Raw genomic sequence first — 27125 nt, 5'->3', positions numbered from 1 at the left:
TTTATGTATGATGACTCGCTCTTAACCAAGAATGGGACGATGGATCACAGTTATGTATTATCATCTAGAGGCAAATGGTCAAGCTTGGTCCTAAAATAACCCATACAATTAGCACTTAAATCAGAATTTAGGTGCTTAGAAGAAATCATTATAAAGCATGCTGTTATCTTAGAGAATAACACCACTTTCTGTGACAGATGAGAGACCTTTTGAACTTCTAAAAGGAAAGACATTCTACAAAATTTGCTCTATGATGGATGCTTTTTCAAAAATGTGGAAATGTTTGGTGTTGTCTGCTTCTTAGATAAGGAAGAAGGTGTTTTCCTGTCAAATGTTAACAAAGTTAGGACACCAATAGTAAGCTGAAGATACCTAGTGTGAACGTGGACCAGTATGCAAGAATTAAGAGACCTGCTTTTATAGAGAAAGATAAACCTCATTGGTCAGAACTCTTGACAACCCTTGAAGATTGTTAAAGTTTTAGGTAATACTGTTAAACTAGGAGATAGTGTGTGGAATCCACATCAACTCACCGTGTGTAGAAATGTTGAAAATAATATCCACACTGGCAGAGAAGAGAGTGAAGGTGCAAAAAGTCACATGATGGTTGAAGACGTGATCAAAAATAGGAGTGGTGTGGATATGGAGTCTGAGGCTGGTTTGAGAAATCTAGATGACCGGAGTGTGCATATTGTTGTTGTTAGACCTGTCCGCTCTTGGTGTGGTTTCCAGTGTCTTTTTGGCTTCTGACTTCCTGTTATGATCATGTGTTGAACTTTGTTTTTGCTGGTCTTGGGTTTCTGGGCACTTTACCACTGCTGACCAGTTCTAAAGTGTTAGTTGCTCTCTGTCTAAAGTGGGTTGGTGATTGGTTTTCCATGATTGGCCCATTTGATTTTCTGGTAAGTCCATAGTATAGTGCACCATGGCCCCAGGGCCTGTAAATCAATTGCTACTAGTGGGCCTATAGCACTTATTGTGCTACCCACATGAGTAGCTTGTAAACATGTCTCAGACCTGCGAATGCAGTGTCTGTGTGTGCAGTTTTGTACTGCCAATTCGACCTAGCATGTTAACCCACTTGCAAGGCCCAAATTTCACTTTTACCACATTCACCCCTAAGGTAGGCCCTAGGTAGCCCCAAGGCCATGGTGCAGTGTATTGAAAAGGTAGGGCATGTACTGGTATTTTTTACATGTCCTGATAGTGAAATACTGGTAAATTCGTTTTTTTCACTATTGCAAGGCCTATGTCTCCCATAAGTTAACATGAGGATTGCCTAGAAATCCCTTCTAAGTGTAACTTCCCATTGGGAGCAGATGGGAGTTTGGGGTCGGGTCTCTGAACTCACAATTTAAAAATACATATATTAGTGAAGTTGGTTTTTAGATAGTAGGTTTGAAAATGTTACTTTTAGAAAGTGGGCATTTTCTTGCTTTAACTATTCTGTGCTTCTGTCTGGCTACTGAATACATGTCTGGGTCAGTCTGACAGTTGGGCTGTCTGTGAATTCACTCTACACAGGGGCACAATGGGAGCTTAGGAGTGCCCTGCATATCCTGATGAGCCTTCCTGGGCTAGAGTGGGAGAGCGTAGTTGTCATCTGCACATGAAAGGGCTGTGTCTGCCCTCACAGAATACAGTCTTGAACTCCCTAAAGTGTGTCTGGTGCAGGGCAAAAAAGAGGCAGGGTCTTGTACACTACAAAGACTCTCCTTTGAAGTTTGCCTACTTCAAAGACAGAAGTTAGTATAAGTTTTGGACTGCTGACCCCACAACTTCAGATTACTTCTGGATCAAGAGGAACCTCTGCCAAGAAGAGCTTGATGCTTGAGGAGGACCTTCAGCACTGCCTGTTGCTTTGCTGCGCTGGCCTGCTGATGCTGCCTCTGCCCTAATAGGGAAAGGACTGGACTGTGCTTTATGAAATACTGCTTGTGAAGATTCTCCAAGAGCTTGGACTGAGCTTGCCCCCCTGTTCTGAAGTCTCAGGGCCATCAAAGACTTTATCTACCAGCACCTGCGCTCTTTTGCTGAGACCCCTACCCTGCCAAGTGGTGCCACATCCAGTCCCTGGGCCCTTGAAAGGAGAAGCGGGAGAACCCAAGGTGAAAATTCATGCACCTGAGCAGTGCGGCAGAAGAATCGACGCAGCGCCTGCACCTTGGCTGAACAATTGGCAAATTGTCAATTAAATTGATGCATCTTTGGCGCATCACGGATTCACCGCTGCTGTGCATCCAGATTTTCCACGCATAGTCCCTGGGAGTCAAAATCTTCAACATCACCACACGGACCTAAAGTTGTTTTGCCGGGAACCAACAAATCACTTACCTGGCGGGGAAAGAATTGACACACGGCCTCACTTGCGAGTAAGGAATCGATGCATTAATTATTTTTCCAGTGCACACACGCTCACCTGAGCTGCTTTATTTTCGATGCATACCAGCTTCTTTGTGCTAAAAGAACGCATCCATTGATCTCTATGGAATAAAGACTATTTTTACTTTAAAAAATCATATTTTTACTTTATGTTGGGTTTTTGTCATTTTGGTCTTGTGTGATTTAGATAAATATTGGTTATTTTTCTAAAGTCTTGTGGAGTTTTTTTGTGGTGTTTTCTCTGCGTTACTGTGTGTGTTTGTACAAATTGCTTCTGTGATAAGCCTATTTGTGCCAAGCAACCAAGGTTATCTTAGGTGTGTGACTCCCTTATCCCAACTAGAGTGATGGTCCCTACTTGGACAGGGTGTAAACTGACAGCCAATAAAGACGTCATTTCTAACAGTTGTGCAATCTGACAAGATGAAAGGTGTGCAAGGTAATTCTTACAACGTAGTGAGCGAGGGAAAAAGTTACCAAGTCATTTAGAAAACTTTATTGTTGATAGCTTATACGTAATTGTCATTATACAATGCGCACCTTGATTTTTACTTTATCTTGTTCATCTTATTGATGTCCTTATCTAATTGCATGAGCCCGCAGTAGTATGTGGGAATAGAATATGGTGCATTGGCAGTTCAGAGAGTGGCAGTTGGATGTGGAGATAATTGTAGCTCCCCTCCGCCCATCAAGCATTAAAGTATTTAGTAAACTTACCAGACGAAGTGCGGCTTACCCTTAATGTAACATGCTGTCACTTGGGAAAGACAATTCTGAGAGAAAATTTAGATTTTCCTAGTAATTTATGTCAGAAAGTCTTAATTTTATTAAAGACAGGGAGGCGAATATAATGCATTCTTTTCTTACTTTATTTTAAACAGCAGCAGTCAAGAACTACAACTCCCAAAAGGTTTAGCAACGGGCTAGCCAATGGGAGTAAAAAAGAGTCAAACGCTGGACCAATAAGGGGATACCACAAACCATAGAGTACACCCTTGACTGCAAGCAGCCCTCTTTTCTTGAGTGAGCAGATCAAACAGTCATAGATCATAGGGTAAATAAATCCTATAATTGCCAAAGCGAGAGAGATGGAGAAGAAGTCCTGAACACGGACAACGAGCCAGGTAAAAGTTGGTGAAGGATGAAGGTCCTAAAGAGCCTGGAAAGCGGAGTCTTGAAGTCCCGCGTCGACAGGAGCGGGAATGGTGAAACTGGAATTATCCCGAAGACTGTGGTAATGCTGGAGTCGCTGGGGGGGAAAGAAAGAATACGTGTTAGTAAAAAGAGCGGCAGGATAATATTCTCCTCTATGTCTTTAATAAAATTAAGACTTTCCATCATAAATTACTAGGAAAATCTACATTTTATGTCAAGACTGGAGGTTCTATTATGCAAGTTTAAAGCTTGCCAATAACTAAAGAAGTTGCGGTTCTAACATGTTTGCAGTAAAAGGTTCTAAAAACATTATCATTAGACCAATCGGCCGATCTGAGAAGGTCCTCCAAACTGGAACCCAGTGAAAAAGCATTGGAAGCCATTGTTCCCCTGGAGGAATGGGCACCAAAAGTGGAAATATCTATGCCCGCTAAGGACATCACCCATTTAACCCAAAGGGCTAAAGTAGCTGATGAAACTGGATTGTGAGGTTTACGAAAGGAAATTAAAAGTTGGTGATAAGAGGACATTCTCAGGTTCCAGGTTCTTTTTTCATATTCCTTTAAACAAAGACCCACACAGAGTTTTGGTTTGTCAGGAAAAAAGGGATAGAAAACAGAATGTAGATTGGTTTTGGTGCATTTGGAAATGTGAAATAGGACACCCGTAGGCATGAACTGACGGGCCGAAACGTCTAAAGATTTAACATCCGAGACTCATTTAATAGAAATCAGACACAACAACATTGTTAGTTTGGCAGAAAGCATTTTTAATGAAAGGCCCGAATTGTCCGGCCAATTGAGAAACAAGTTAAAAACTAGAGAAACATCCCAAATATGGGAATACTTGGAGGACGGAGGTTTCGACAATTTTACTCTCTTCAAGAGTCGACAGATTAAAGGATGTTCCCCAATCAGCTTTCCATCGAAATAACAGAAATAGCAGATCTATAAAGATTTATGGTTCTATAGGACTTACCTGCGCTAGCTTGGGCAGCTAAGAAATTAATAATTACATTTAGATCCACTGATAAGGGATTGGCACATTTTCCAACACACCAGTCTGACCAAAGAGACCAAGCTGATCTGTGGGCTCGCCTCGTGCCAGGAACCCAGGCATTACTAATGAATTCTGAAGCCTCTGCCGAAATTGAGAAGGCCTGTTGGGGAACCCGGAGATCTTCCAAGCTGAAAGGGTTAATGAATTGCTGAGGATTAGATTGTGGGGGGATCCGGATGGGTCCAGAAGGAGAGACGGGAACACTGGAAGGAGAATGGGAAAGTCTGTTGATAGCTTGAGAAGGGGAGGAAACCAGACCTGGGACTGGCAGAAGGGGACTACAAGGACCAGGGAGGCTTTTTGACGCCTGACCTGGGCAAGCACTCTGTTGATTAAAATAAAAGGAGGAAAAGCATAATTGAGCGAACAGGACCAGTCTTGGAGAAAAGCGCCAGTGGAGATGGCCAGAGGATCGGGGCACCAGCTGAAGAAAAGTGGAAGTTGAGAATTGAGCCGAGACGCAAAGAGGTCTATGCGAAAGGGTCCTCATTTGTTCGCAGGTTCTTGGAAAACTGACGGATGCAGTTTCCAATCGCTGGTGTCCTTGAGATAACTGTAATGCCAATCTGCTGTGGAATTCAAGGAGCCTGGGAGGTATTCGGCTAGAAGGGAAAATTTGTGGGATGGACAAAACTCCCAAAGGCTCTTGCCAGGAGGGCAAGGGGTCTGGATCTGGTGCCTCCAAGATGAGTGATGTACTGTACTGCGGATATGTTGTCCATACGAAGAAGGATGGAGCACTGGGCCCTGTTTTTTTGTAAAGCTTTTGATCGCAAAGGAGCCTGCAAGAAGCTCAAAACAGTTTATATGCAATTTTGACTCCTCTGTGGACCATATACCACCATTTGATATCGAACCACAGCGGGCGCCCCAGCCCGTGAGACTTGCATCTGATTCTAATACAAGATCGGGCACAGAGGGGAAGATAGATCTGCCGTTCCAGGCATCTAAATGGGATTTCCACCACTGAATTTCCATCCTTGATTCCTCCCACGGGAAGGCCAGAAAATTGGCTTACCTTATGAATTGCTGGTTCTGGCGTAACGGTGTCCACGGTTGCGGAAGCCTCTGGACCTTTGCGGATAAAACTGCGGTTTGAACTCCTGACCACTGGAATTGAAGGAGTTTTAGGAGCCTCTTGCACCCTGGTTCCGGTACGAGCGGCCGGTAAAGCGGCTCCTGCCTCTACCGGCCCATGCAAAAACCTGTTGGTTAAAAACCTTTTTTAAAGATTGTTGGGCTTTATCTAGTGACAGAAAAGTGGACACATTATGACTGAGGTCCTTAATAAAAGAGTCACCAAAGAGTTTACCGTCTGCTTGGATGCCGGGATCCAGGGAGGCTAGATTAGCCAGCTTAGGGTCCATTTTTAATAAGAGGCCCTTCCTTCTGTCATGGATGATTGCTGAGTTGGCGTTCCCTAAGAGGCAGAAAGCTCTTTGAGTCCAGAGTGAAAGATCTGACGGATCAATAGAAGAATCATCCAGTCTGGCCGACTCCGCTAAATTGAAAATACGAGCCAGAGGCCCCACCACATCCAAAAGTTTGTCCTGACAAGTCGTCCAGGCCTTATCAACCCCTTTGCGGGGATCCTTACCAAATTTCGTGAGAAAGGTTATAAAGGACTGGTCAACAGAAGGAGTGGCGGTGGCGGTTATATTAGAGGCTAGGTAAGGTCTAGGGCACTCTGATCTTAGCTTTGCACGTGTTTGCTTGTCCAAAGGGAGACGCAGATGGGAAGAGATGTAATCTCCTAGGTGCTCAGAAGGAAGCCACTCGGTAGAGTTACGGTGGTGGATCAGGGAGGGGTTGAACATTGGAACACCCTCGGAGTCTACAATGTTGGGTGAAGAATCACTGAGTGAGAGTTTTAGGCGCTTGGAAGGAGGAGAGGATGGACGAAAGTGGTTGTCAGGATTGTCAGAATGAGACAAATCGTCCATGTCATCATCAGTGTACAAAAGTTTTGAAACAATTATCTTTTTTGGCGCATCAATATGTTTTGATTTAAATTTATATTTGGAATGAGAAGAAGTATTTTTTTTAGAAGTGTTCCCCTCCTTCACAGGAGGCCTGGGAGGAATTAAGTCCTCAGTCTGTTGTGAGGCAAACCTCACTGTCCATTTGAGCGCCTTTAGCAGGTCTAGATGTAGCCTGCTTGCGTTTTCTGCCTTCCCCCGCAGAATGGGCCAGAGAATTGGACACCATGAACGTTACCATATTCTCAATGTTCTTAGACATTTTTTCCATGGATGCTTGTAAAGCATGTTTCACTGACGACTGAATAAACATATTCAAATCCTGTTTAAAAACCTCCTCATCCTCATTTATTTCAGGCATGACAGGAGAACTATCAGAATCCATAGGGAAATAAAGAAGTAATGTTTTGTGGTAATAAAACGAGGAAAAACACAGTAAATGAGTTTTAAAACGTTAAAAAAAGAAGCTCCTGGCTAAATAAGGGTTAATAGAGAGAAAAACAGTCTCTCCGATGATAACCACTCCCCAGGGGGAGGGACAGTGCCAGGAAGCCGGAAGGTGTGCGAGGCCGCGCCCCCAAACACTTCAACTCGGACCAGAGAGGAAGCAGCGCGGTCAGCTGAGCACCTGACGCCGGGAAAGCCGGTGAAAAAGGAGGTGCATCGCCAGCAGAGAAACAAGAGAAAACCCGGTGTGGTCAGAAGCGCGAGAACGCGGCGCGCTGACTAGAAGCTGGTAGGAGTCGGTAATGGAACGCTTAACGGTTGAAAGAGGGAAACGGAGCGCGTGAATGAAAACGACCGGGGGGGCGAGGGTGCAAAGCAGTTGGAAATAATATCAGAAGCAGTAATATAAGCCAAACATGAAAACAATAGTAAAAGATAAATACAAGAGAGTAATACACGAATATTATAAACACAGTTAATGAGAACCATGAAAGAGTACTTATCTTGACTGCGAGCAGCAAGAAAAGAGGGCTGCTCTCAGTCAAGGGTGTACTCTATGGTTTGTGGTGTCCCCTTATTGGTCCAGCGTTTGACTCTTTTTTTACTGCCATTGGCTAGCCTGTTGCTAGACCTTTTGGGAGTTGTAGTTCTTGACTGCTGCTGTTTAAAATAAAGTAAGAAAAGAATGCATAATAGAGCCTCCGGTCTTGACATAAAATTAAACATAGTGGATGTTCATCCTATGATTTGCCTTCAATCTACCTTAATGTGTGGAACCTTAAAACAAATATAATATATTGTGCAACCCTCTTAAAGGATAGTCAAAAGTACTTTGGAACACAAACTCAATTTTATAAGTTATTGAAGCTGTAATGTTTATTACCTGTTGTGTAAAATGATAAGCCAAAAAAAAAATACATTTTTGATGACTGACCCTCTCAGGATTTAAAAAAATAAATACTTAGCTCGTGAGACTAGACATTTCTCCCCTTGTGCACAAATAAAGCAGGCAGGCCCATTGTCGTTAACTCATCTGTTGCCTCCCTCCTCATTCCTTTGAGAGCACTACATCACCTAAACCTGTTGTCTGCTACAAGCCACCTGCGTCTTGCAGGTGCATGCTCAACAGTCATATATCCTTACCATGTGGAGCTTAGGTCGTTCGCTTTAAGTAGCCACGCTGATCCCATATCTGTGCAAACACTTTCGTGGCTGGCTGCTTGTTCCTTTATCCACCCTTCTCTGGATAGTTGTGCTCAATATAAAAAGCTCAGTAGAGCATTTTTGAGTAAGCTGTGTTGCAAAAGATGCTGTTACTTGCACCGCTGGTTTAGCAGTTGAGCATGTATACATGTGTCCTGTCCGTCTTCTCATGTGGCAAATGCTGTATGATAATGAGCTGATTCTGAAGCGCAACAACTATATATCTTTTTAGAATAGCAGTAGCGCCAAGATCACTTCGATTCCTTTACTACACGATCTGTGTCACTGTTTCCGATCCAACCCAAGGCTGGTGGAATTGCTGAAACATGAGAATTGAGATTTTCCTAGCCTTGGTGTCAGAAAGGCTAGATTTTATTAAAGACAAGAACGGTAGACTCTTGAAGTACCTGGAGCCCAGGATTGTTGGATGAATTGGAAAGCCTGTTCCGAAATTCCTGGGGTTCTCCAGGAAGCCCCGAAATCCTCCAAGCTATGAGATACAGTGAACCTTGTAATACGAGATCGTGGGGAAGACCCTGGGGGTTCAGAAGAAGATCGGGGAAGGGAGAGATCAGGAATGGAAGATCCGACAAGAGTTCTAAGAGGGTCGGATACCAAGGTTGAGATTGCCAGAACGGGGTGACTAGGACTAGAGAAGGACATTGTCGGCGAACATGAGCTAGGACCCGAGCAATAAAGAAGAAGGGGGGAAAGGCATATAGTAGGGAAGGAGGCCACGCTTGAAGAAAAGCGTTGGTAGCCAAGGCCAAAGTATCTGGTCTCCAACTGAAGAAGTTCGGAAGTTGGGAATTGAGCCTTGAGGCAAAGAGGTCTATGGTCATTGAACCGAAGATAGAAGAAAGAAGATTGAATATGGAAGGATGAAGCCGCCAATTGCTTGAATCCTGGGAGTGTCTTGAGAACCAATCGACCACTACATTCAGATTGCCCAGGAGGTATTCCGCCCTGACTGAAATGTTTTTGTGCAGACAAAACTCCCAGAGACTCTTGGCCAAGAGAGCCAATGGTTTGGATCTTGTTCCGCCCAGACGATTGATGTATGTTACGGCAGATAGGTTGTCCATCCTGAGAAGAATGGAGCATTTTACCCTGTCTTTTGTAAAGGACTGGATGGCAAAGGAACCTGCAAGCATCTCTAAACAGTTTATGTGCATTGACGTCTCCTGAAGGGACCATGGACCCCCAGTCGAGTGTGGACCACATCTTGCGCCCCAACCTGTCAGACTTGCATCTGACTCTAAGACAAGATCTTGGGCGGCAGAGAAAATTGTTCTCCAGTTCCAGGCGTCTAAATGACTCATCCACCATATGAGTTCTTCCCTGGACTCTGCGTCTAGGGCAATTTGATCTGAATATGACAGACCTTGTTGAAGATGACGGATCTTGAGCCTTTGGAGGGCTCTGTAATGAAGAGGTCCTGGGAAAATGGCCTGGATCGAAGAAGAAAGCCTAAAAGACGAGCCAGTGCTCTGAGAGAAGAACAAGGGAGAGACAAGGCGTGACGAACCTCTTCCTTTATTAAGGAGACTTTGTATTGAGGAAGCTGGAGAGTCGACTCTGTAGTGTTGACTAGAAACCCCAGAAACTCGAGAGATTGTGAAGGGATCAGAGCAGACTTCTGAAGATTTATTAGGAAGCCCAATCGAAGGAGAAGGTCTTGACAAAGATTTGGCTGAGATGCAAGGGAAGGCTTGTCCTGAGCCATAATAAGGAAATGGTCCAGATAGACGATAAGTCTTATCCCTTGAGCCCTGAGGAAGGCTACCCCGGGTGTGAGAATCTTGGTGAAACACCAAGGGGCATAGGAAAGACCAAAGGGAAGAGTTTTGAATTGAAAGAACGCATTCCCCCACTGGAATTGAAGAAATTTCCTGAAGGAGGGATGGACCGGCACTGAAAGATAAGCGTCTTGAAGATCTATACGAACTAACCAGTCGTCGTGAAGGAGGAGATCCCTTAGGTGGAGAATGGTTTCCACCTTGAAATGGTGGTAAACTACGAAATTGTTGAATTCTTTTAAGTTTATGACAGGGCAATGTTTGTTGTTCTTTTTCTGTACCAAAAAGATATTGCTGAGAAAACCGCAAGGATTGAAAACCACTTTCTCTATAGCTTGTTTCGACAGAAGAGCTTGTATCTCGTCCTGAATGAGGCGAGACTGATTGTGAGAAAAAAGGAGAGGATGAGGAAGAAAGGGCTGACAAGGGGTTTGATAAGGGTCTATACAATAACCTATGACGGTCTGAATTACCCAAGGGTCGGAAGTTATTGACAACCAAACGTCTAAACACAAAGCTAGCCTGTCTCCTACTGGAGGAAGGCCAGAACTGGAAGTTCTTCCCTGCGAGTTGTTCTCCTTTAGATCTGTAACCCCTGTTGCAGCCACCGTGGAACCTGCAGGGATAGAATTGGGGTTAGTACCCTTGGTAGACGTTGAGTTGGTTGGATTGGGGGTAGGAGCCTCTGTTGAGGGATTGTCCCCTTGCTGAGAAGCGGCCGGCAAAACGACTCCTTCCTTTACCGGCCCTTCCAAAAACCCAATTGGAAAAGATTCTCTTCATAGAGGAATGGGCTTTGTCCAAAGAATTGAAGGTCGAGACGTATTTGCTCATTTCCTTTATAAAGGAGTCTCCAAAGAGAAGGCCATCAGCATTAAGACCTTCCTCTTTGGAGGCAAGAGACCTGAGCTTAGGATCAGTCCTGAGGAGAAGGCCCTTACGACGTTCTTGGGAAAAGTAAGAGTTGGCATTGCCCAGCATACAAATCGCCCTTTGGGCCCAATTGAAAGGATATCCGGGTCTACCTGAGAGCCTTCTATTTTTGCTTCCTCAGCAAGGTCAAAAATCCTGGTGAGAGGACCCACCAGGTCCAAAAGTCTGTCCTGACAATTTGACTAGGCTCGGTCAACTCCTTTTTTGGGGTCCTTGCCAAATTTAGTGAAGAAGAGTAACATATAAGGGTCAATGGAGGGGGTGTCTGTAACTTTACAAGGCAGGGAGGGTCTAGGGCATTCAGATTTTAATTTGTTTTTGGATGACTTGTCAAGACGATGACGGAGATAGAAGGAAACATAATCGTAAAAATGGTCGGAGGGAAACCACTCTGAGGAATTAGGATGATGGATGGAAGTAGGGTCAAACATGGGGTCGCCATCAGGATCAACCAGATCTTCGGGCACTAAGTGAGGGGAATTATCATGAGGAGAAATTTTATACCTTTTCTCCAGAGGCCCATCGTAAAAGTCATCCTTTATAGTGTCTTTTGAGACATCGTCCCCATCACTTTCCGTGTCCCGCAAATGGAGGATATTGAGAGAGGAGGAAGGGAGCCCCGAATAATTCGCCTCTCGGGTTGGAGGCCCAAATTTATTAGAAACGCCTTTTGAAAGCTCATGTGACTGAAACACACGTTTCTTACCTCTCAAAGGAGGATTAACCTTAGGAGCCTGAAGCATTTTAGAAATGGAGGCTTCTAACATTTTTTTAAATGTCCAACATAGACACGGGAACCGCATGCTGGACAGAATCCTTAATAAAGGATTTCAAATTATCCTTAATGGATAGGGTCTGGTCATCCTCTGACATAATGGGGAGAAAAACTGGGGGGAAAAAACGAGTTTAAAATTGGAAAAACAGGTAAAAACCTGTTGGACGTGAGGAAAACAGAGAGGAGAGGGTTAAAATGCTATCTGGGGAAGTGACTGCCTTGGAAAGGCTGGCCGGGGGTGTGTGGAGGGCGTGTCTGCAAAGGTAAACAAGAACCCCCGCCCCAAAGGAAGGGTAATTGCAGTCAAGCGTGAAGGAACACACTGTGAGCAGACTCTTCTCTTGTAAACACACGGGACTCAAGCCGAGTGTGTAGAATTAAGGAGAAGCAATGAAGCGTGAAGAGAGGAATTAAACACACCGAGTGAAGCCGAGCAAGCGTGTAATTAGAAGAGCGGTGAGGGAAAAAATGCCTCGGGCACTGCTGTTAGAACGCTGAATGGAACGTTCTGACAGCTGGCCTAACGTAAGAAAGGAGGCGCGAGCGCACATAAAAGAAGACATTAAGTAAAAGGGTAACAACAGTGCCCATCTAGAATATACACCAAAACCATTAAATTCACATAAAAATTGATTAAAGTACTTTTCAATAGAATAATAGGCGAGCAGGGTACTTATCTTGACTGCGAGCAGCAAGAAAAGAGGGGTTGGTGCTCTGTCAAGATAGTTATTATGGGGCTCGTAGTGTGATTGGTTGGCCCCATTGTGATGCATTTTGTAGTTTTTGTCCCAGGGATTCTGGGATTTGTAGTTCTTCTTAAATCCGTTTAGGAATCAACTGCACAAGCAATTCAATATACAATTCACAATAAATCACTATTATCTGAATCGCTTTGGTTGTTACGGGCATATCTTGGAAGTGCAGCTTGTTATACTGCAGTGTGTGCTGTGAAATGGAATGCGAACAAAATGCTGAGTGTGGAAAGACCCACTGAGGCTGTCTTTATTAGGTTTAGATACCCTATTTTTCTTTTGGGTTTAAGTGTCCGTGCTAAAATATGTGTTCTTACGTTCTTATGTGTTTTCTGTGAATTAAGATAGCTGCTGTTAGTGTATGGCGCCAAGCCCTTTGTAATCTGCTGCTCACAGCTGCATCACCTGCTCCTTAGCCCTGCTACAAATTAACAAACTGTTCTTTCTTTGCAGGTGAAGTGCATTACAACTGCATCTCTGCTCTTCATAAATCCATGCGCGGATCAGATGCAAATGCGTCACTTTATTGGCTGGCCAGGATGCTTGAGGGTGGTGAGGACCCATTGTATGTAGTAAGGCGGCTTGTGAGGTTTGCAAGCAAAGATGTAGGTAGGTGCAAATCCACAATAATCATCCTGCTTGTTCTCTTATGTTACTAATATCTACCTCTCCCCATCCCTTTTTAGAATGGACTTTAATTGACTGAAACACCAGAAGGGACATCATGCACCCTTAGACTCACAAGAACATCACAAGTTTAACTTGATATGCAGTCCTTAACCTATTAACCACACCCCAATTGTTTTTTGAGGCTTGTATAACAGAACCACTCATGCCGGAACAACGCATGCCTTAATGCGGTCAGAACCACGACCACGTCGTTTCCACGCATGGCTTTACCACACATGCCTTTACAACGAATTTTGTTGTAAAAGCATGCTTAGTAGAGGCATATGTTGAAACGGCATGCATGGTTCTGTCATACAACCACCCCCCCCGCCCTGAGGCCGAAAACTACCCCCAACCCTAATAGCTAAAGTAGCCTGACCCCACCCTGAGCCCTCAAAAAAAAAAACTAGCCCAACCCATCCCTAAAATCAAAAGTAACCCGACCCCCCACCCGCCCTGAACCCTAAAAAAAATCTCACCCTGACCCCCCTCCGTTGCTGCACAAAACTAAACTACCCAGACACACCCATCCACCCTGAGCCCAAACAAAACTACCCACACACCCCACCCCAAAAAACTAAATTACCAGTACCTGTCCTGAGCCCTAAAAAAACAAAAAAACTACCCTTCCCGCCCACCTCAGCCCATAAAAACAAAACTTGCCCGACACCCCCATCTGGCCATGTTCCCTAACCCCCCCTCCCCAATAGGTAAACTACCCCAATCCCCCGCCCTCCCTAAGTCCTAGAAAAAAAAAAAAACTATCCAGATCCCCTGCCCCTAAAAAATCTATTATCCGGACCTCCTAACCACCCTGAGCCCTTAAAAAAAAAAAAAGAAAACTACCCTACCCCCCCAAATCTGCCTCTAAAAACAAAACTACCCTGACATCCCCCACCCACCCTAAGCCCTAAATCAACCCCACCGTTAAGAACTACCCACCAACCCAGCCCAACCCCACTCACCTCACCGCGTCCTCTCCCAATCCTTCCTCCTCTTCTCTCCTCCTGCCCTTCCATAAACTTTTCCCCACCCCTTTAAAAATAAACTACCCCTTCCTCCACCTTAAGCCCTAAAAAAAAAAAAATCCCCCAACCCACCCCTTAACAAAGAAAAATAGCCTGACCCGCCCACCCAAGCCCTTAATCCACCCCCACACCTATCCCAGCCCCACTTACCTTACTTACTGTGTCCTCTCCCGAGTCCCTACTTTTCAGTTTTAAAATGTTGCCATGCATGCTAGAGTCTTCCTCCCAGTGAAGTCTTATGGCTGTGTATGGTTAAAGGGAAGGAGGCCCAATCTGAGTCGTGAAGCAATAGGAAAAGTGTAAAGACTAGCCAGGACAAAAGGCTAGCAGCAGACTGATGAGAAGCCAGAAAACAAATTGCAAACATTTACAAGATTTCCTCCACTTTTCGTAATTTAAGAAAAGATGTTTTCGTAGTAAGTTTTCCAGTTGATCTTGCTTTTCAAATTTTTTCAGAGAATGCAGTATTTTTTTAAACCTTTTTTGAGTGGGCAGTAATACCTATCGGGGTTCCCCACTAGTTTCTTTCAAATGCAAATGGCTCCTGAAGAGGCTGGAAAATTAAGCAGTGTGTGTAGACCCAAAGGCACAAGCAGATTCATTTCTGTGGAAAACAGCAGTGTACACAGGATAAGACAGTGTGTAGGAAGTAAGCAAATCAGTAGTAGTGAGGCAGGCACTACGGGTTGATGAAGGGCTGAGATTAACATGAACGCAAGCAAAATCTGTGGGTGGAATGCAAAGTACAAAAAAGCAGGCAAAGTGAAACCAGAGACTAGAGACTAAAGACCAAAATCAAGATAAGAGCACGGGAAATGGCAAACGGACATACTGTAGGAAGCAAAGGCAAGGGATAAAAGAGGCAAACTGTTGCCAGTTTTTATGACAGTGTAATATGAACACTTTTTTGTTCTTAGAGAAATAGGTTCCTCAAAAGTATTTTAAGGGAAATGCCTAATTTGACCAATACTGACTAGTCATATTTTTGTACTTAAATGCAATTTGATTTAAAATGTGACAAAGTGAAAAGATGGCCACTTTTTGTATAGGTTCCTGGCAAGAATTTGATATTGCTACCTGGTGTATTAGTCCTCCTACTTTGAGAGGTAGCTGTTTTAGGTCAAGAACAAGGGAATTAAGCAGATATAAAGTGATATTAATTATTTAAAGAAGCTCAGAGCCCATTGTGTGTATACTACTTTTATATGATCTGTGTTGCTGAGCTAATTTGTTTAGGTCTGGTGTTCGCCAAGATCTTTCGATTTTCCTTAAATAATATAGATATATATTTTATTGTGATCAAAGCTGATGTGAGGCCCTGAAGCGCATTGATGTGCCAATCTCAGCCTCATTGGAATAAAGAATTAACACAATTTCAGTCATGCCTGGAGTGCTGTCCCTTCCTCACAGTGGAAAGGTTTTAAAGCTTTGTGTAACATTGTGGGCAGACACGCTGCATATGAATACCAGCAGCATTTGGGTGCACGCCGTCAGATGCCAGCAGTTTGAACATATTTATGTATGTTCGATGGCATGTGGCTGCAGATACACATGCTCTGCACACTCCTGCCATCTACTCTTGTGTCTGGTATGTTGCAAGTTGTTTTTCTTCGAAGAAGCATTTTCAAGTCATGGGATTGAGTGACTAATCCTTCTCTGTGATACTGCACATGGGCATCAACTCCATTATTAGATAGTTTTCTCTCTGCCGTCTGGTTCAAACATGTGTCTGCATTCTGTTTTTTGACTCGCTCCGGTTCGAAATCTTTCTTTCGGTCTTCTCTTTACCGATGGTATTGTTTCTCATCACATATTTTCATCTTTGCGTTCATCATCACTCGGCCTGGGCACGGACCACGCACCCTTTGAGCGCCCTCAACTGTTTCGGGCCTACCTCACCAGGTGGTACCGACCATTATGCTGAGCTTATGGAACAAACACATTTCATTTCAGTCCTCTGTGCCACTCAAAACTTCCCCACACTGATCAACATCTGGTGTGTAACGTGTACCTCTCTCCGGATCACCAGGAAGCTACCTGTGATGCCTGCAAATCCTTCCGGTTGAAGAAGACTCTTCAGGACTAAAGAGCTCATCGGTTGGAGATGGCGCACAAGACTCTGGGCGACACAACAGATATCTTTAGGGAGGAACACACTGTTTTGCTTACACTAATGATCGAGCTGACAAAAATCTCTGGAATGCACTTCTCAGTTCAAAGAAGACATTTATTATTATTTCACCACGAGGTTCCTAAGAAAGGAGGTTAGCTTGTTAAAAGCACACGTTTAAAAATAGTGACACCAATGAAAGGAAAATATACCAACATGATTCTCAACTACAATGTACACAGCAAATATATGTAGTTATGATTATGCAAAGCAAAGAATGAAGTAAAACTTTATCACCGTAGGGCCTGTCAGATGCTTCATCTTTCTCATGCCAGCAAGAAGATGACCCGGTTCAACTGCAAGAAAGATCTCCAGTCTCACTGGACTGGTGTCAGGCATTTGACGTCTAATCCTGACCGAGGTCTCGGAAATTCCACCGGTACTGAGCAGGGCCACCTTTTTATATCTTAAAGAAGGGCTTTCTGGAAAAATCCCTTCCATAAAAAAAGAAATATTAAAAAATGCTAGCTAATTTAGGTCTGCTTTCAAAATAACACATTGGGATTTGGCCACAGTCCCAAGATGCTAAATCAAAACAAATCCGTTCCCTGCCGTCTGAGTACATTCTTATCAACCAAAGCCCTTTGTGAGAAATAACACGAAAACAAGCACAGTTTACAATGTGGAATAATACTAACACATTTAACATGGCAGTGTCTAACGCTATGATAAAGTCAATAGGCAGCTAAACTGAATACAAAATGTAGTCTGCAACTGGTAAACACTGGACAGCTAATCCAGGTGCAAAGTGGTGCAACAAAAAGTCAGTGGTCAAAAACACATATTTCACTACACACACCGAGGAGGAGCCAGTACAAGAGGATCCCGTTTTGATCCAGGACTATGACTTGCAGTCAGATATCGAAAGCCAAGAGGTAACATTTGCGCAACCTTTTAGTACAGTAGCCCTTCCTGCCCACCTTAAGACTGTTAAAAAGCCCCCTGCAGAGGTCACCAGACCGCCACTGCAACCAAGCCACGGCCACATCCAAAAAACTGTTTTGGCCCCCTGGTTTGGCTCTGAAAATAACCAACACCAAAACAACATGTTTGGCTTCGACCTCTGGCACCTCGGTCCAACACATAGTTGCCATCTCGGGCCTAATTTCAGCTACGAGTACTTCGGTTCCGAGCCAATCAGCTACCACCTCCTCTTCGATGCCAAGCAAGTCTCACCAACGGACTCTAGCCAGTCTTCAGCTACGCCTTCACCTGCGGAGGCCATTTTGGAGATAATGGACACTTGCCAGTGCCATCTCCATATATAGGAGAGTAGAGGTTGCATTATTGCTTTCCCGTACATTTTAAGAGGAAACTGTCCAGCACACCTCACAAGCCTTCTCCACCTCTTCCTCCTCCACCTGATCCACCTCCTCCACTCCCTGCTTCTCCTCCATCTCCCACCCCTTCTCATTCACCTGCCTCACCTACTGCAGGAGAGTTTACACCTCAGGGATCCCCTGTATATACTGAGGAAGATTTGCAGGACCCAGATCATTGGTATACATATGACCCTGATCCCACATTGAGAAACGAACCAGATGTGTACCCCGCATGCCCCTTCCCAGCAGAGGATAGTACATCCTACCAGCAAGTAATGGCAAGGGCAGCCGCCTTTCACAAAGTAGAGTTCCACGGGGACCCCATCAAACAGGACTTCCTTTTCGATAACCTTACATTAACCCATAGGGATATACAGTTTTTCCCTCTGCTCCCTGGCATGCTTTGTCACGCTGATAAAATTTTCAACTTACCCAGAGGTTCTAGGGTTATCACCCCTAGAGTAGACAAACAAATATAGGCCTACTACCACAGATCCGGTCTGCATTAGGTCACAGGTCTCTCCAGTCTCTATAGGGTCAGACAATTAATTTGCAGACCTGCTCAGCAGGATGCAGCAGCAAGTCCAGAAATGGGAACGCCATTCAAAGTCCTTCAAAAATACTTCCTAAAGTGGAGAACTCCAGAGACAGTCCTTTCTGCCGCAGCAGAAAATGCAAAATGCCCAAGCTTCAACGCCAGGTACACACACCTTCTATCCAAGGGCAGTGCTCAGTGATGAAATAGTCAGGGAAATTTGCTTAAGCTTTTCAACCTCTCATTCCATTTCTGGTTCCGAGGATCAGGGACACATCACTCACCATGATCTTTGTAGTTCCCCATGAGAAGCTCCACAACAGGCCGGACCTTCTCACTCAAAATGAAGGGCAGATCAGACATGCATACCCCAAGTCGCTCAACCTAGCGATATGGCTTCTGAATTCATAGAGTTTGGTTACTTAGGATTGCCTGCGGAATGTATGGACTTTCAGGGAGCTCGTAGACCCACAACCAGAGCATGTTATGCTGCAAAATGGAAACAGTTTGTATGATACTGCCAACTCTAACCTATTAATCCCATTAAAGCTACTGTCCAAGACATTGTTTGTTATTTACCACATTACAGGAAGCAAATTCGGCTTACACTTACCTTTGCTTACATCACGCAGCTATACCTGCATATCTACAGAACAGAAAGCATAGTTTTCAAAATCCCAGTCATCAAAGCTTTCATGGAAGGCCTTAAAAGAGTTATTCCACCCAGAGTGCACCCTGCACCATCCTGGAACCTCAATATTGTGCTTAAAGGGCTAATGGGCCCTCCTTTTACACTCATGTCCTCTTCAGTACCTTTTTTGGAAAGTGGCGTTCTTAGTCGCTATCACATCACTCAGACATGTTCGTGAGCTCCAGGATCAAACCTTGGAAGAACCTTTCTTTCAGATTCATAGAGACAAGGTGATCCTTTGCACAAACCCAAAGTTCTTTCCAAAAGTGGTTTCCCAATTCCATATCTTCCAATCCATGGGGCTACCACTCTTCTTTCCGCAGCCTGACTCAGTTGCAGAAAGAGCTCTCCACACTCTTGATGTTGAACAAACACTTATGTTTTATATTAACAGAACCAAAGACTTTAGGAAAACCAAATAGCTCTTTGTAGCTTTCTCACTACCTCACAAAGGCAGTCCAATCTCCAAAAACAGTATAGCTAGATGAATAGTAAAATGTATTTAAACTTGCTGTGCTAAAGCAAATAGACAGTTATCTGTTACTCCTAGAGCACATTCTGCTAGGTAAAAAGGAGCCGCTATGGCTTTTTTGGAAATATACCTGTAGCTGACATTTGAAAAGCACCTACATGGCATTACTGCATGGGTGTACTAGCACATCAGCAAGCCAATGTGTAGGTCAAGCTGTGCTACAAAACCTTTTCCAGACAACTGCAACTCCCACAGACTAGCCCCTGCTTTTATAGAGAGACTGCTTCACAGTCTATGCAGAGCAAGTGTATCTACAGCCACACATGCCATCAATAGCAAATATTACTTTCCCAGTAAGCATCTGCTCATGGCATGTAGTGCTGTAGATTCACAGGTGCCCTCCCTCCCCCTGGATGCCTGTGGCCATTCCAGTTACTTTATATTTGTATCTACTTCTACATATGTAGTTACAGTTGCATGGACATCTTTCTCTATACTTCCTCTACACTCGTTTTCTCACCTGCCTGTGGGAAACAGCCTAACAAAGGAGTCTAGACCCATGCTCAGTATCACTGTGAAGCAGAAGTCACTTGATCCAGTAACTCGAAAATGCTTCCTCGAAGAAAAACAACTTGCAACACTCCAGACCCAACACTAGATGGCAGGAGTATGCAGAGCATGTGAATCTGCCACACTGCATGCCACGTACAGATGCTTACATGGTAAAATTTTCCATATATATATATATACTTTTTTAAACGTTGTTTTTAAGCACCTTTTCCAAATGTAATAAATGATATACATAAGAGTTTAGCCTTCATGCCATTGATCGGTTGGTGCATACCATTGAGTCAGTTTTGTTGATTGACAAACCCAACAACTTTATGAGGTGGGCGCAAAGGAAAATGGTCAGAGTACATACACTTTCCCATCTCTGCCATCAATCAGTTCCGCCCTCTTCCTCTATCCCTCCACCTGCATAATCTCGGCTCCATTCCCTTCTGCAGTGCTGGGGTTGATCCCTTACTGTCCGATGAGCTATCTGTTTGACTATTCAGCATTGCATTATTGTCAGTCTGGATGTTTACCAAGTGTGTGATCACGTCCTCCTATATCCCCCTGTGCTCATCCACTCTCACCTGACCCAGTCGGTGTTCCTGTGCCATGTGCTTTTCATGCAGATCTACACTCCTGATTGGAACCTGGGGATATTTGGGGAAAGCCAATGTATGGCTATTCATCTTTTATCTAGGAGTAGCCCCAGGGTTGCTAATCTGTTCTGGATTTTTTTTTTTTTTATTGTCAACTCTAACTGTAGTGCCTTCACCCATGCAGTCCGCTCCACCAGTTCTGTCCAATATTTCTTCAGTTTATTGCATATCCAGGTCATGTGGCCGATCTCGTGCCACACCTTGGGCAAGCCACAGATGTGATTGAGAAAATTCTATGTTTTTTCTAGGGTGTGTGATAGGTGTGATGCAGATAGTATAAATGGGCCAGTTTGAGCCTACTGTTACTGGTTATATCTTATACCAGGGCAAAGGGCTTAGGCTGTTTATTGTCCAGAGGCTGATCCGGTAGGTCATTGTCCCACACGCTGCATGCCTTAAGCGTGTTACAATTTTTGTCCTCATTTAATGCTGCGTAGAGGAGAAAGATCATACTCTATTTAACCCTGCATCTAGTATCAGCTCTAATGAATACGACTCCACTAGTTCAGCGAAAAAGTTGGTCCAAATCTTTTGGACTGTTCTGGACACTTTTGCAAACTGTAGAAACTGCCCTGGCCCTAGCTGGAATGTCTGCAGTGGCTCTTCAAAAGTAATGAATGTACCATCTAGGTACAAGGCTTCCAAATATCTGGGATCCCTCTTCAAGCCATTCATCATATTTTGCATTTGTTGGAAGGCTCTGATTTACCACATATCTAATAATATGTCATGGGGAGGTGTTGCAGTAGCTGCTCAGTGGCCATTTCTCTAGGCTCTAAGACCTGCCATAATATTAATTGACATTCCTTCACCTCATGGAAGCTGATCATAAGCTACTTAAGGAGCACATTTGACTCAGATCCCCCACTGGGGAATAGCCACTAAATCAAGGAAGTTGCATACCTGTGCGGAATAGCCACTAAATCAAGGAAGTTGCATACCTGTGCTTCGGTTTGGGACGCAGGCTCCTTGTACAGCACAGACGGGTGCACACAGTGTGTCTCATCAACCATGCCATCTGACCTAGTGAGGACTAGTACCACCTGACCACCCCATCCCAGTCCGGTGCAAAGCCATGTAACTGTGTCAGCTTGTTCTCACTGTCCTGTGGGCGCTCTCTCTAGGTGTCAATGTGGATGTGTACCATGAATTTCTGAGACACTCAAACACCACACCTCCTCCTACTTTAAGGGTCTCCTATTTATTTCTGTGTGTTTCAGTGATTTTGTTTACCAAAGAAGTTTGACAGAACTTCCAGTAATTCCAAGCAGAAGACCACGTTGTGCAAGTCCTCCAGTCTCATCATCTCGGGGGTGATATGGGGCCTTACCCAACTCATCTAATATTCTCTCAACAGTGGCGCATGGTTGGGAAAAAAACATCCAAGATATCGTGCAGCACCAATCCTATCTGAGAGTGTCAAAGTAATTGGGAATCAGTCCAGTTCACTATACTTACCATAGCACAACAGGAGACCTCCCTAGGGCCAGGTTTTAATGCTCACCATATGTTTGTGCAGTGGAGGTTTTCCATCAGTTCTTTTAAGGGTGCCGTCATATTGGGTTTGGTACCCATTTTGGGTGGGTGCCTGTCTAACTGTCCATCCAGCACACAATTAAATTTCCCTAAAGAAACAATAGTGTCCAGAGGTAAATTTAGCAGGCAGGACCAGCAAACGATCACCATACTTAACGTTTTGATGCCAATGCTGGATGCTCCCCAGCCACCAGGTCCTGGCATCTGTCACACCAAGATTAGCTGCTCAATGGACTCTGCCACTTCCCCACTCTGATTCCAATCCACAGGACAGGGAGGGGGACCAAAGGAACAGCATTGAATTCTCACAAATCAATGGGCCCTGACTGCATGCCTTCACCTCACTTATATGGTCTATCTCATGTCGCGCAGGGCCATCTCCATACCCTCACCACCCATCCAGAGCTGTTGGTCATTCAAAGCGCCAAGTACAGTGGCCCTCTAGAAGCAAAGCCCTCCACTCGTACTACGCCCAGGTCAAGGGCTGTCCCAGGAAAGTAAGGTCCGCAGTAGTTGTAGTTCCTCATGCCCTAAGAGGGGGATAGGGAACCATTGGCTTATTGTGAAGGAGACACGGGGACGATTTCCAAGATAAATTCTTTAATCGGATAAAGGTACATAAGTGGCAGCAACTGCGATCACAGCCGCTCGCCCGACCTCCCGTTGCTCACCAACCGCCACCCGCATTCCATCTATCCCGTCACCACACCGCCACGCGCATTCTCTACTCGACATTCTAATGCCACACACCTTCCCCCCAACAAAAAAAAATAACACAAGAACATTGTATAATATGGCATTACAGGAACATAAAACTTGCATAAACAAAAACTGAACTGCATGAAATCTTAACAATAATAACTCACAACAAATAAAGAAAATATACATATAGACCTATCTCAACCCGTTACATGGTCATTTAGATATATTGGGGCTCTTCTATCTCTCGCACCACGACGAGCAACTTCCTCCACATTCACATGCGTCTCACGAGAACTCAATGCCTTAACAGAGGCGGCGCATTCATTCCCAAACAGATACCCACTACACTCATCTAAACTTTCATTACCATGTGTAACACCCGTATCCTCCTCTCTACAAATCGATATGCGTCTTACATTCCACACTTTCCCATTGTCCAATTTCACTGCATTTCTCAAAATCTTAACAATTTTCCTAGGCTCGGACCACTGAGGTTTACCTTTCTCAATAATTCCTGGTATTTTGACACGGACACTTTGCCCAACAACCAAATCATCCAAACTAGGCCTGGTATCATGGCGCAATTTAGTACGCAATTGATACTCTAATACCTTGTCCTTCATCACCTTATCACAGAATACACCAAATTTCACCCAATTCCTTTCCATTAACCACCATGGAACCAACCCGGTGGATGGCTTCCTTCCTCTCAATAACTCGAAAGGTATCTTTCCAGTCACAGAATGTGGTGACGTCCTATAAGGCGTGAGCATCTCTCTTATAGCCAGTTTCCAAGGAATACCTGATTTACAAGCCAATTGTATAGTCTCCTTAACCACTCTATTAAATCTTTCAACTTGGCCATTAGAAGAAGGATTATATAGAGCTACTCTGATCTGTTTAATACCTTTCCTTCCCAGAAATGCAGTCATTCTCCTAGATGTAAACTGTACACCATTATCCGACACAAGTGCTTCAGGAACACCTTCCCTACACACTTTCAGTAGTAATCTTGCTCACAAATTCAACTTCCGGCCATTTCGAAAAATAGTCAACCAAAACAATAGCATATGCCTCTTTCATAGGTAATGTAGAAAACGGCCCCATAAAGTCAATACCTACTTTCCGCCAAGGTCTATCAGGTAACTCAACTGGTAACAAGGGAGCAGAACATGGTTTCGCACTCTTGTCACTCCGAGCACAAATAGAACAATTTCTCACATATCTGTCAACCATCGCATCCACAATCGGCCACCAGAAAAATTCCTTCACCTTCCTTTTGTTCCTTGACATTCCACCATGACCAACATGACTCCTACTTACAATAATCTCACGCACACCCTTCGCAGGAATTATTCTGTCCCCCCTTAAAATTGCATCGCCTTCTAACCTCAATTCATCTTTTACTTTCCATAAAGATACATTCTCACCACGCAAAAATCGCTCACAAGGCCAACCATCAATAATATATTTTCTCACCATTTGCAAATCTTTATCATTCATCATTTCTTCTTCCCATTTGCATTCAGATAACACAGTTTGATCAGATGCATCATACGATTCCAAACCTGACAAAACATCCTCATATGTGTATTCAACATTACATTCAACATCAACACATTCGTGATCAATAGGCAAACGGGATAATCCATCAGCAATATTGTTGTTTCTACCCGGAACAATCATTATTTTAAAAAAATACATTTGCAACTTAGAAGCTAGCTTCACTAATCTTGGTGATAAGTTCTTTCCACCCCCCGGCTGTAAAATATTGATCAAGGGTTTATGATCAGTACATAGCTTAAATTTCTTCCCCCACACATACATCCGAAACCTTTCAACAGCCCATGAAGCTGCTAACAATTCCTTTTTAATTACAGAATAATTTCTCTCAGATTGCGTCAATGTACGTGAAGCATAGGCTACAATCCATTTCTCGAGTCTATTACTTTGTGATAACACCGCACCAATCCCATTATTACTAGCATCTACTGCAATCACACAATCTGTATTGGTCTCAAAAGGTTTAAGGCACAGAGCGTTAACAATTTCATGTTTGATAGAATCAAAACATTCTGCTTGTTCCTGCTCCCAAATAAACAGAACATTCTTCTTTAATAATCTTCTCAAGATCTCCACTTTAGTCGCGTAGTTTTCTATAAATCGCTAATAAAATTCAGTAAGACCCAAAAACGACCTTAGTTGTTCTTTGCATTTCGGCTCAGGTGCATCAACAGTAGCCTTCACATGACTCACTTTGGGACGAATCCCCTCACGAGAAATAATGTGGCCTAAATACTCCACTTGCATTTGACCAAATTTGCACTTATCTTTCCGAACAGTCAATCCATTTTCATTTAGTAACTTCAAAACTTCCATCAACACACTATCATGTTCTGATCTATCACGCCCATATATCAAAATATCATCCTGAAAAACCTTAGCATTTTTCACTTTGCTAAAAATGTTGTTCATTTCTCTTTGGAAAACAGCAGACGCGCTTGCCAGGCCGAAGGGCATCCTTTTGTATTGAAAAGCACCCTCTGAAGTTATAAATGATGTAAAATGTTTTGAACCCTCATCTAATTCAATTTGGTGGTAAACACTAGATAGATCAATGGTAGAAAAAACAGTAGCCTGACATACAGATGACACCAATTCCTGCAAATTTGGTAAGGGAAAAGTATACACCCAAATAGCATCATTCAGAGATCGCAAATCAACACATAATCTTAGCTCCCCAGTGCTCTTAAGAGATAAAACAACCGGAGAAATCCAGTCCGAGCTTTCGATTGGTTCAATGATATTCTTTTGACACAAGTCCTTCAGCAGATCTTTAAGTTTAGATCTATAATGCACCGGAACATTCCGTAATTTGTGCCTCACTGGACTAGCATTTTCTCTTAATATGATCCTGTGTTTGAAATTCTTCAATTTGCCCAAAGACTTTGAAAAAACTGTAGGAAAGCACTCATCCAGCTCATCATTTTGCAGAGCACCTTGGAAATCATAATCCATTACACCATACACTGGAGACATTTTCGTAGAATCAATTTTGATACCCAGTCCCTTAATATGTGTCCATTCTAAGATCATCTGACCTTTCTCAGCAACATACAACCTTCCCTTACACCATTTACCTCCAAACTTAATGCATACATTTGTATATCCAACCATAGAAATTATATGACCAGTATAACTTCCAGGGTTGACATCTGTGGGTAATAGGTTTCTGCCCGGCCACAATTCATCAAACATACTCACACACATAATGGTGAACCATGCACACGAGTCCACCATTGCAGTAACTTCAATACCATCAATGCTCAACTTGCAAGTCAGTAACCCAGAGGATTGCAGTGGTAAAATATTATCATCTTCCGATGACACACTTAAGACTAAATTCTGAAAATTGGTGGAATCAGAACCCTCTTGAGCTGCAGCATAACTCATACCCTTTACATTCATACTGCTTTTACATACTTTGCCAAAATGGCCAATCTTTTTACACAAATTAGAAATCTTATGAAGTGCAGGACATTTTTTGGAATTAGCAAGATGATCCCCAGCCCCACATCTGTAACAATTTTTCGTATTGTTCTTTCTCCATTCATTTTTATTTTCCATCCCTTTAGATTCTTTTGTCACCGCACTGACAGCAGTAGCCTCAGGGTCCAAGTCAGAAGTATTTTTCCTCACAGTTCGGATGCATTTTTCAGATACTTCCATCGTACGTGCTACCTCAATGGCTCCTTTCAACTTCAATTCACTGCTACATGACCATAATTTCTCCTGAATTTTACGAGAATTAGTTTTCATTAGGATTTGATCTCACAAAACCTGGTCATAAGATATTTGTTCAAAATTACAAGTAACTGCTAAACCTCTGAGAGCAGCAACAAATTGATCTATAGTCTCATCATTATGATGTGTTCTGGAGTAAAAATTGTAGCGTTCCAGAACTACATTAATCTTCCTGCCATATCGTTCATGAAGTTTCTTCTTTGCAAGTTGATAAACATCCACATTTCCTACATTGTCTATTGGAGGTAAATTCTTAAATTCTCTTAAGCCAACCGTACCTAATCTATGTTTCAACAAGGCCAAATGTCTGTCAGGTGTGCATTCTTGATCTTCCAAAACATCCACATAGGCTTCAAATAAGTCAATCCATAATTCCCATTTGATAGGAGGCTCACCAGGCTCCGCAAGAAAAAATGGTGGAGGTTGGATGCTTGACATTATATCGCAGTTAATGAATAAAGAAAGAAAGCAGAAAGAACATGAACAGTCTAGAAATCCTAC

General features: G+C 43.5%; 1 protein-coding gene across 1 annotated transcript in view; it reads left to right on the top strand.

Annotated features, from left to right (window-relative positions):
* LOC138260233 (ATPase WRNIP1-like) overlaps positions 1-27125 on the top strand; it is a 331454-nt gene that overhangs the window by 273776 nt on the left and 30553 nt on the right. The window contains exon 4 of the mRNA XM_069208528.1: positions 12938-13097. Within this exon, the coding sequence (XP_069064629.1) occupies positions 12938-13097 (160 nt within the window). The remainder of the gene's footprint in view (positions 1-12937; positions 13098-27125) is intronic.

Source organism: Pleurodeles waltl, chromosome 2_1, assembly GCF_031143425.1.
Source record: "Pleurodeles waltl isolate 20211129_DDA chromosome 2_1, aPleWal1.hap1.20221129, whole genome shotgun sequence".
In the NCBI taxonomy this organism is placed as follows: domain Eukaryota; kingdom Metazoa; phylum Chordata; class Amphibia; order Caudata; family Salamandridae; genus Pleurodeles; species Pleurodeles waltl.
The sequence above is the reverse complement of the archived record's forward strand: the minus strand, read 5'-3'. Positions and strand labels throughout refer to the sequence as shown.